At 38.6% G+C, this 12,162-nt stretch overlaps 1 protein-coding gene across 1 annotated transcript in view; it reads right to left on the bottom strand.

Moving 5' to 3' along the window:
* The window catches only part of LOC126480867 (isoleucine--tRNA ligase, mitochondrial), a 106,419-nt gene that overhangs the window by 31,682 nt on the left and 62,575 nt on the right, over positions 1–12,162 (bottom strand). Inside the window, exons 5-6 of the mRNA XM_050104245.1 lie at positions 9,975–10,024; positions 6,139–6,461 (exon numbers count right to left, since the gene is read on the bottom strand). Of these exons, the coding sequence (XP_049960202.1) occupies positions 6,139–6,461; positions 9,975–10,024 (373 nt within the window). The remainder of the gene's footprint in view (positions 1–6,138; positions 6,462–9,974; positions 10,025–12,162) is intronic.

Below are 12,162 nucleotides of genomic sequence, written 5' to 3'. Positions count from 1 at the left end.
TTTAGCCAACATTGTGTCACAAGTTTTATTTGCCATAATTTGATAATGATTATCATAATAAGCCTCACAGTAAAACACAAATATTTTTTGAATGTAGGCCTAATGTCACGAAAGAGTTTTGCTTCTATCTTTTAGTTACACCATTGGACATGACTGGAACGAAGTAGGAAATGTGTTTTTGTGTATAGTAGCATTCAGCCACTACCTTCGTCATAGTCGTAATAGCAGTGGCTGAGTGCTGACACAAACAAACACGCGCAGAGGTTTCCCCCTTTGTTCTTATACTGTCTAATGGTGTAAAAAAAAATGTAAGGAGAAGTCTTTTGTGAGGCCATATTAAAGAGATACTTGTATTCTCATGTGGGACTTATTACCGATAATCATCATAAAATTATGGTAAACACAACTTGGAACACAATACTGATTATAACACTAAAGTTGACAGGAAACAGGAACAAGAAGCATGAAACCTACAGCTTGCTGCTGACAAGGTCACTTGGTTTAGGGATATCCCGTGTGAGAGAGAGGGCAGAAATTCTCATCATGTTATGGACCATCTTTAGGACGAATGTTTACATCAGCCATCAGGTCATACTACCCTAAGACTGCATGCCTAGTACAGATTATCATACTTCATGTGGAAGTAACAACAATTCATATAAGAACATTATAGAGACAGCCATGTTCAAAAGCAACATTTATTTGTATAAATGGGTGTGAAACTAAATTAAAGCTGTTGTAATACAACGCAATGAGCAAAAGAAAGTTTGCTACTGGAGTCACTGTCATCAAACTGTGATTATCATAAGGCATTGACTCAGCATACTTTCCCACCCTTCCAAACATTATGAACTTATAATGCAGGTGGTCATGTCCCAACACTCTAACAATGAAAATCTTGATTGCCGCAATAACGATAAGTTATGTGAACAATAATTTTGCATATAATCTGCATTTTCTGCTTTATTCCAAGGCTAACTTTGAGTAGGAATACAATGTTCGTTTTGCAGAAATCTATATGAAAATCAGTGTTAAACATTGTGATATCATCAAAGAAAACCTAAAACCTGGGAAATGTTGTAACACAGAATCATTAATGATGGGAAAGTGCATTGAGACAACAGGACTTCTGCTGAGATCGACAAAAATGAACGTAGAAAGTGGGAAAACGTAAAATGTGGGAACAAAAAATAGGGTGTCACTGTACATTTTTGTGGGAAATTTCCAAGGACAGGTAAATACACTGAGTGAAAAAAGTAAAATAAATGTGGCTGTGTATCTAATTTGTTAGTAATCTTTATATAACAATGATACACACATGAAAACTGCAGATGTACAGAATCTGTCACAAGGTGCTTAAAAAAATAAGTCTGTTGACAACCTGAAGACTGGTTTGAGCACAATGCTTTACTAGGCATGGTCCTGTAGGGGGCAATAAGCCCCCACCTCTCCCCAACATTTAAACTAGCTTACCCAGCCAGTTTTTCGAGCCACTACTTTTTGGTTTGTAATCTGACACCTATCCACTGAGCTACCAAGCCACACATAAAGTACTTATGATATTAATACTGAATTGTGGTATGACCATATTCTTCACCATATTATAGCAATACCATTCACATAGTCTGAGAGAAGTCTCTGTGTTTCTAGAATGCAACAATGGGTAAGATTAACACTGCAGAAGAATTATATCATAGTTAGGACTGTTTATATTTTATATGTTCTCCAAGGTCTTTCACAGTTTCTTCTGAAATTAAGCCTCTCACTGTTACAACAAACATGCTTGCTGCATTCCATGCTGAGGGCAGCTTTGTTGTTGCTAATACTGTTACCTGTGCTGAGAGATAGCATTTGAGCCGCTCCTGTGATTGGTTTTGTTGCACAGACTGGCTCACCTGAGCTGCATATTTTTGGAGCACTGGGGATGATGACTGTCTGCCACTCTGGGTTTTGCCCCCCCTCCCTCCAATACAAAATAAATATAGTTACTCTGACACCTAAAGAATGTCATTTTAAAGCTCCTCTAGAAATGAATTACTGCACAAACACAAAGGTATGTCAATATTGCATTGTGCCTAAGAATTAAATCTTTCTTATAGTTTTTAGTACAATTTTAGTAGTCTGTGATGAAAGCTCTATGTCACTTTGGATTAATCTGAGTGTTCTTTCTTAGTTACTCTCCCATAACACCTGCTGTCCTCCATAAGGCCTTTTTCAAAAGTAGAGCACACACACACACACACACACACACACACACACACACACTCTCTCCATCAAGCAAACACAACTCACACTCAGCGAGCTTTCAGTTGCCTGAGACTGCAGTCACGTGTTTGAGTTGCATTTGCATGACAGTGTAATTCTCTAGGCAATCTCCAAAGCCATATAACCTTGGTTTCTAAATACTTTTCACTTGTGTCCAAATAATAGTTGCATACTGAGAACTGGCAATTATATATAATCTTGTTACATTGAGACAATGAAAGCTGTGGTTTTAATTCTTGTATGTCACATACAAAACCAATGTTAAAGCATCTTGAAACTGTGACTGTTTTGCTTGTGATGCTTGTGAAAGCGGCAATTCGTCTGGATAGAAGTTTCAAAGTAAGAATGTTTTAAATGTTACAGTAGCTTCCACACCATCTGTACACATTTTCCATCCTTCTTTTGGATCCAGGCTTTGAACCAACACTAATAAAGTTAAAAATACTTTTCAATGTTTTTGTGTCTATTTTTTGTTTTTCATTTAGTTTTGGAGACATATCAGTGTATTGTCTCTTTCCTGTGTCAGTATCCAAGGTTAATAACATTCTTTCGATTTCAGTACTTTAAACATAGCTGCGCTTAGGCGCTCTGCAACTTCTATGTACCTATTTTATTTGTCTGACAAACCCTGTTTTCAGGGCTATATTTTACATGATTAATGTAACTATGCAGATGTTTGCCTAAACGATAAGGACATATCACTTCATGTTGTTATAATACTGCCGTCTTCTGAAGAAGATAGATTTATATCTATTGAAACCTAGGTAAAGATTACTTTATCCTTTGCAACTGGTCGGCTGCTCTTAGTCTGATTTTCTTTCGATTTCATTTTTTTGTTTTTCATTGAGTTTTAGTGGCGTTTCAATGTAATGTTACCTTTCCTGTGCATGTATCTGTGGTTAGTAACATTTTTCTGTCCTCATATTTTCTTTTTCATTTAATTTTAGAGACATGTCAGTGTAAACTTCATGTTTGCATTTTTACCTTGTTTCTTGGTGCACTTTCTGTTTAAAGTAAACAGTGCATCTCTGCATTGGTATACTCTTCTTTGAATGTTCACTCTCAATAATACTTGGACAATGCCTCCAAGTAAATTGTAGAGGATTCTTGTCATCAAAGCACTCCCCCCTGTCACCTTGCTTCCATTCTGTGGCATAAGCCTATAATTTCTCTTCCCGGAGCAAAGGGAAGTCTCCTGTTGACATTTTTTGCCCTGTTACTACACAGTGGAGAGCATGAGCATTTAAAACACATGAGTAGAGTAAGTGGGAAAGGAACTCTTTATACCTCTTCACCATCTTTCACACTGATTGGGGACTCATTAGCATATCAGTACAATCAAGTGTTCCTATGCTTGAGTTATAATCTGTAATATGTTGAGGTTTCTTGAGACTTTCACCAGAAACATCTACACGGTATTACACATGGTCAACATCCACATTTCTCTTTAGTCCCACCACTTAGGCATAAGCATTATATTGGTGAACACAAACTAGATCCTTCCTCATTTTAGTTGCGCATGTTCCTAAAAACAGTACCATATGTGGCCGTTCCATGGTTATGAAGCCAGAGGAACAGGCCTGGGCTTCAATACCAATTGTCAATATAAACAGTGCACCCCCATTTCAAATACGGCTTCATCAGAGTTACCACGAGTATCAGAAAGAAAGATTAGATTCTCCAGGAGGTTTAGTGTTATACCAACAACATCTGCAATGAATTTAAAGGTAAACTCTTGAGGACAAGATTAACAGGAGCGGTGGTGAATTTAAATTAATGATTGGCTGTTTGCAATGGCCACCTGATTCACAAACATCAGCCATATTGCCATTTCAAGACATCATCATCAACTTTGTAGCACAGATATGCCTTGCCTGTACAACCGGATTGGGGGGTGGCTTTATACTACTTGCTGATATATAATCCAACTGTTGCTAAAACTTTCCTTAATTTGGTATGTGAAAGCAAGGAACACAGCATCAACCTGAGCAACGATATCTTCTTTCTTGGTCTAGTGGACAAACAGAGTGAGCACAGATTTTGTTTATGAAATCCACATTGATTCCTACAGAGGATATTTTCATGAGTGTAAAACATAAAAAATTCCACAACAGATTCACATCACATCACATCATAGGTACAGACCGGCAGTTTGTGCATCTGTTCGACAGCCCTGCTTGAAAATAGGAATAGCCTGCACTTATTTCCAATCAGTAGGAACACTTCATTCCTCCAGACACCTACAGTACACTGCCGCTGGAATGGGAGCACTTCTTTCACACACACTAACGTGACAGGAAGGGCACCCAGCACCTAATTCATTAACAAAGCGAAGACATGTTAAAACAAGCCCCCCCCCCCCCCCCCATGACTATACAGAATAAAGGCACAAGAAAAATAAGAAGAAGATAGTATTATTCTATTTCTGGAGTGAGAATGGATCATACAGAGCTGGTGGAGCAATTTTGCTACCCTTTTAAAGAAAACAACCATTTGCACATAACACATACTTCACTAACCTTATATAGCCACTTCCTGCATATAGTGCACACCTGACCTACGAAGGGTGCTGGGTTGGGGAGGGCTGGGGGGAGGGCTGGGGGGAGGGGGGGGGCGGAGAGGAGATTCCTACAATTCTTCACTCAACAGCAAAGTTCAAGAAAGCAACATTCATGGTAATCACAACATTGTTTGAGCCTCTGGTTTAAACCTTCCATTCGGCTCCAAACTACATGATCAGCTCTGGAAACATATCACAAAATGCTAACTGTGGTTTCATGCCATTCGTAAGACTAATTGTCCTCACCAAAGCAGACAGCTGTCTGCAGCACTCGAAAACGGCCTCTGATGCTGACAAGCAAGTGTCATTCATGCTGATATGAACAATGATTTACAGCTGTGTGCACTCAGTATGCTCAACTGCTGCTGGTAACGCCTCCTCCACATCTTGGATGCAATCCCCCTCCCACCTGACAAGGAAACAGAGTTGACACTGCCCTTCCTTTCTAACCTGTCTGCTTTTTCCCTAAGGGGCTCCACCACCCACCTAACTCTTGAGCTTCCAATTACAAGCAATCCCACCCTCTACACTTGTTCAGGCCTTTTTAGGAAGGTTGTCTACAGTCCAAATGAGCAAGGCATTCCATACTGCCTCAGATGTACTTTCAGCAGAGGGAAATAACTCAAACTTGTTTTTAAGGTATAAGGGGACAGCTGCTCAGCCAGTACTAACTGTTACCTATAACACAAGAGATTCGCAACCCTGCCACTGTTCACCATTCACCATCAGGTGAACACTGACTGAGAACAAGGATGCTAAAAGTCTCTGTGATATCAGGGATCCCATGTGATGCTGTAGGCACCCAGGTGCCATAACATTTGTCACAGGTTACCCAACACCACTGCAGCCCAGGACAGCACAATGAGGCCCATCCACTGTGGACAATACAGCTTTCTACTGTTTATGGACAGTGGCCAATTCTCCCCTGCATCCATACACGACAGATGCATTCTCTATCCATCAATGTTTGTCTATACCAAAGAACATATCACTAACCCAAGGAGTAATGTTGCTATGCTACTTCTGCCTTTCACATTCTCACAGCACTCCAACATTAGCTCACACAATGCAAATGTATTAAAATTTGTGGAAAAACTTACAATAAATTAGAATATGAGTAAATTAATATACACTAGTCAACACAGTTATATACACACATGCTATTCACTTCCTTTCCAAGGCATGTGAGAACAAAATTTAAACCAAATTCTGCTTATTAACAGAAACTAGTGCTGCTCCTAACACATCTGCTCGATTCTGCAGCTGTCGCCCTGTTAAAAAGCAGGTATAGAAAGTACAGAGAATTAATTTACCTTTAAAAGATGAGATAACTTCTGCTTGTGCTCCAGTCTTGTTTAGCAAGTCCTTCATACATTCAGAAGCCAAAATGTACAGTTCATCTTTTGAATTGTCCAAATGAATTGCACTGTATGTCATCTCTGGACTATAACATACTGCACTTGTCATTGGCAGAGTCCAAGGAGTTGTGGTCCATATTAACAAATACACTTGTGATACATGTTGGGGTGTAATTTTTTTCAGTTGTGGTGGTAGGTCCTTTATCAGGAAGCGTACCGTAACAGCCTGACTGCAGTGAGTTGGGTTATATTCCAGCTCAGCTTCTGCCAGTGCTGTCCTGAAAATTTTTGGGTGTTAAAACTAAATAAAAATGAAGTTTTCTTTGATCAGTATTAGCTAAAGACAAAATATTCACTTGGCTGACTTCTGCAGTTCGGTAGTAACATGGGACTTTAAGGCAGGAGAGTTCAACATTGATATCTGGCTCAAAGAAGAATTATTCTCATCATGTAAGGGTCACATGCACAACTGTGCAGTTACACACAAACCAAAGTCAAACCCCTATGAAGGCACCTCATCAGAGTAAACACTTTAACTTTTAGTTTAAAATCAGTGCCAAAGTTGGAGAGGTACCTATGTCCAAATAATCTACAGCTATATTAAAGTAATTTAATATTTCAATAACTCAGCTAAAAAATGGCACAGTGTCACCATTCTAAAGAGGAAGGATAAACGTCTATGCCAGCACTGCTCTGGCATTCATGCCAGCCAGAACTTTTGCTTTAACAGATTCAACACATATCTGTAAATGGAGTTATATCTCTGAGGGTAATTATTCAATATGAGTGAACTGTGTGTTTTTATGTGGAGAAGTGTATTAATTCCAAATCATCCTGGGCTCCACATGTTTACCTCAGAAACATTAAAATGACATGAGGCTACAAATTTAAAGAAACAAGGAAAGTTTCCCAATTTATTCTTAAATTATTGTAATGTATGTAACCAAAGCATCTAAATCACAAAAAATGGGTTATGAAGCACAGTACATAGAACTTTAAAATACATAATACGAAGAACACTGGACCTACACTACAAACATAGGCAACATCTGAGAAGGCTGGGTTGAGTATGGATGTGGATTTCATTTCTGATAAGATGGAGGGTGTGATAGAGGTGGGCTCAGTCCTATGCACCCCACTCAGCATACTCTGTTAACTGTACAGGCTAAAAGGGGGACTTCTACCAGGAGCAATAAGTATTTTTAAAAATTAAAAAATTATATACTATAAATGACTGATGCATTCACAATAATAACTATAATTTTGCCTAACACTGCTGTACTTTTTTACTGTGTAATGTCTCATTATGCATCCAGCTATGCAGAAAGCAACACAATGAAGTTTCATGTCTACTAAAACACATACACCCCTGTCTGGTTATTTGAAATTTTGGATCTGCCAACTGAGTGACATGGCTCACTCTTTGAGTCTTTTCTGAAACACACAGTGGATCATCATTACAGTCTTACTGTACCTTACTCTAGAAAATTCTGAGTGGAATACAATAATGCAAAAAGTAAAGGTAACTACTCACCATATAGTTGAGGAATAAAGTGGTCAACTGCAACTATCCCCATTTGACTCCAGTGTCACAGCAATTGTTTGTGTGTTAGTCTGTTAGCTCCAAGAAATAGCCGTGATTTTCCGTTCTACCTTCAGGCAAATGCCGGTGCCGTTCCTCTGAAAGGGCACAGCTGATTTCCTCCCCCATCCTTCCCTAATCCAATTAATCCAATTGTGCTCTGTCTGTAATGCCCTTTTTGTTGATGGGATGTTAAGCACTAATCTTCTCCTCCTCCTCCTCCTCCTCCCCTCCTCCTCACCCCCCCCCCCCCCCTCAAGAAATAACATTGTCCACAATATTAGGGATGATTTCAGTCTTGTTTACATGTCTGTCAACTGCTCAATGCTTCAACCATATGAAGAATAGTTACATTAATTTATTCAATTATTTTTGCTTGTAAAGAAGATATTTATAACATGTAAGACCACTTTTGAATCCATTTACTGGAGTTTAAACTTCCTTGGGAAATCTAAACAAGTTTAAACTTCCTTGGGAAATCAAAACTTGCATCAATAACAACCAATCCTGTCAAACATAGAAGATTTTCATTGGGTTATTTCCTTCTGTACTGGGGATCCATACTGTGGAGAGTTAGTATACAAACTGAAATGCCCTTTTCTCTGAACTTAAGCCAAAGTACAGCTCAACAAACAGTAACCTCTCTCTGACAGAGGTCATCTAACAGGTGCAGTATGTCGGACAGACAAGAGTGCAGAAAGAAATCATTCATTGCTTTGTTCACAGAACCATGCCAGCATTTGATTAATGCCATTTACAGAAACCATAAAACACACAAATCGTGCATGACTGGATGGGTATTTGAACCTTCATCTCCTCAGTTACGAGTTCCATTTCTTATCACCCCATTTGGCACTCGTTTAGAGGGTTACTTCATGGCAGAATAGGAAGCTTGTTTTACAACTATGAAGTCAAAATGTCAAGGCAAGAGACCAGAAAGAGAAGTGTCCTAACTGAAGAATCTGTCCCCAGCATTCAGCTAAGAGAATTCAGATCTAAATAACAGTGGTCCAATAACATTTGCATCCTGGTTTTATTTATACATATCGTCAACTGCACACAGCAGCACCCTCTTGACTTGAGACGTACATTATTTACTGCTCAGTGGTTTGTATGTAACTGGTATTGCCAGAGGAAATCATCTGGTAAGAGGTCATATCATTCATTCAAAGTTATTCACAAATTCTATAAATTAAAACTAAATAAAAAGTTGGGCTAGAAAATAAAACTTGGGTCATAGCACTGAGTTAATATTTCAGGTCACAAAATATAAAAGTGACCGTAAGTACAGAGCAAAGGAAGTTTTTACAATCTTACAAGACTGTGGAGCAGGACATGTTTGAGGAGATGAAGAAATCTTACAATTAGCTTTAATACAAAAAGCAGTAGAGGAAATAAAAATGTTATAAAAAATCAATGAGAAGTTTTTACATTCACAAATTAGTAATACAAAAAATAGGTGAAAACAGGTATCACTAATGACAGATCTGCAGTGAGTAAAATTCTAATTTTTGTTTTCCATATACTACAATAATAAAAATGATATCACAATTATTATTAAAAATAATTTAGGAGTAAACTAGACCACTGCCTGAATACCAGAAGCATTGTGTCATCAAAAGGCACACTCCTGTATTAAATTATGTACATTTTTCCAGAACTTTCTTACTATAATAATAACAACAACAACAATAATAATAATAATAATAATAATAATAATAAAACTGTCTTCAACCTATAGGTTGGATGAGCACCTCAGTGCTTCACTGGCCATGGCCCTATTGGAGGTGATATGCTGTTGCCTTCCTCCAGTCTCTGAACTGATTTACCAGCCAGTTATAATGGAGCCTATAGTTTAGTATGAACATTGAGCCATGATATATCCTGCCATTTTCACACACACACACACACACACACACACACACACACAAAGTATTATCAGTTGTGAAAGAAAGCAATCTGTGATAGAAAAAATAATCATGAGACTAACTGGAGACTGGATTTGTAGCCATAACTTAAGCACCACACAACTACTTTATTAAGAAGCAGTAACAAATAAAAGCTACAGTTACACAAAACTGAGAAACATAAAAAAAATCATTTCACTTTCATGGCTAATGCTAAATCTGTCTTAATATGTAACTGACACCATTTATCCCATATATTAGCTTAAATGTCACACATATAATAAAAAGAAGAAGTTACTTACCTTGATGATGGAGACCAGAAAACTGGTTTATATGCTCTATAGATCAAACCCTGAAAACAAATATTGCCATATGAAGCAAATGCAATAACATTTAAGAACATGGTCTTTTAACTGAATATTTTTCAAATGTATTGAAAGTAAGTACCTGACCACGTGTGGAAGTTAAAGAATAAAACTGTGTGTATCTGCTCCTGTTCTTGTTCCTGCTCCTGCTCCTGCTCTCTCTCTCTCTCTCTCTCTCTCTCTCTCTCCCTCTCCCTCTTTCCTCCAACTTTTAGCTGTTCTTAGCCCCTACATACAGAGCCTGTGGCACTGATAAATTGAAAGCCCACCAACTTTTAGAAACACTCAATTTTAATCACATGTAATTACATACAGTCATGTCATTATGTATTCTTCACACATTTCAGGGCAATAGCTTTGAATTTAACTACTTTTTCTGCAGATTGTTACCTACGTCTACCTTTGCCTATGCCCTAATGGCCACAGCAAAATTTTGCTTACTACATGTTAATTTGCACTATTCACACACAATGGCCTAGATCACAACCACAGCCATGTTTTGAGACTTTTATACAAAATTTAAAAAAAAGAAATACTGACAAGAGATGTGTGAACATTTCTTGTGCAAAACATATTGTTTTAATACTTGTATTTTTTTCAAGGGCGCATGTTAGCATTTACATAACAAAACCAGAGATAAATATCACATGTCAAATTGCACTACAATAAAACTGTCATTGTTAAGTGTATCAATGGTGAAAAATGGCTATAATATCTCCATAAACCAAAAAAATTCTAAGTTAATTGTGTAATTGGATATATAAAAAATCTACTCAACAACTAGCAGCAGCACTGTACATAACAGAGGTGCGAGGGGGTTGGTGAAAAATAGATGGGAAAGATAATGCAAGGCTAGAAAACTAAAATGGAGTGAAGCAAAGAGTAGCTACAGTGAAGAAGTGCTGGAATGGAAAAAATTAATGTAAATTAAGGGTGGGTGGGTGTCGAGAACCAAGGACATGTTGTAGAGTTAGTTCCCACCTGTGGAGTTCTGAGAAACTGGTGTCTCAGGGAAAAATCCAGATGGCACATGTGGTGAAATAAGTGCCGAGGTCATGAATGTCATGTTGTAGAGCATGCTCTGCAACAGGATATTGCAAGTTGCTAGTATACACCCTCTACCTATGCCCATTCATCCTAATTGATAAATTGGCTGTAGTCATGCCAATGTAGAAGGCTGAACAGTGTTCATATAACAACTGCTACATGACATGTTGTCTTTTAGGTGGCTCTACCTTTGATAGTATATGTCTTGCCAGTTACAGGGCTGTTATAGGTGGTGGTAGGAGAGTGCATAAGGCAAGTCTTACAGTGGTGACAGTCACAGGGGTAGGAGCCATACAGTAGGGAGATGAGTGCAGAAGGAGCATAGGGCCTGACAAGAACAATGTGGAGATTGGGTGGGCAGCGGAAAGCTATTCTAGATGTGATGGGCAAAATTTCAGATAAAATGGATCTCATTTCAGGGCATGATTTTAGGAAATCAAGCCCCTGTTGACGTGGGTAATTAACACATTCCAAACCAAGATAATACTGATTCACCAATAGTGTGCTCCGAATATGCGTTTTGGAGGGATCGGCAGTACCAGGATTGATGTCATGGCCCAGGATATCTGTTTTTTAACTAGGCTGGTGAGGTAATTACGTGCAGTGAAAGCTGAGTTGAGAATGGTGGTGTATTGCTGTAAAAAGTCTGCATCCAAACAAACACATTTGCTTCGGATGCCAAGGCTACATGGGCGGGAACGTCTGATGTGGAAAGGATAGCAGCTGTCAAAATATAAGTACTGTTGTCTGTTGGTAGGTTTAATGTGGACAGAAGTCTAGTAAATGACCTATATGCCTCATTAGGCCAGTTTACACTCTATCAGACTTCTCTCCTTCTACAAAATCCTGAAGTTATCTATCATCAGCCTAGCCAACTTCAGACTGCAACAACATGCCAGACTTCACCTCAAAAAGCTATCCCACCTTCTCTTAAACTGCCTGAACAATGGTGTTTCCCTTCCTGTCCCTCTGTAGCTCCCTACACAGCCTTACCATCAACCACCAATCCTCTCCTACAAACCGAGCTTGGCCAATGACCTTCACATCCTACGTTCTTCACCATTACCTCCCAGACCAA

Source organism: Schistocerca serialis, chromosome 5, assembly GCF_023864345.2.
Source record: "Schistocerca serialis cubense isolate TAMUIC-IGC-003099 chromosome 5, iqSchSeri2.2, whole genome shotgun sequence".
NCBI lineage: Eukaryota > Metazoa > Arthropoda > Insecta > Orthoptera > Acrididae > Schistocerca > Schistocerca serialis.
The sequence above is the reverse complement of the archived record's forward strand: the minus strand, read 5'-3'. Positions and strand labels throughout refer to the sequence as shown.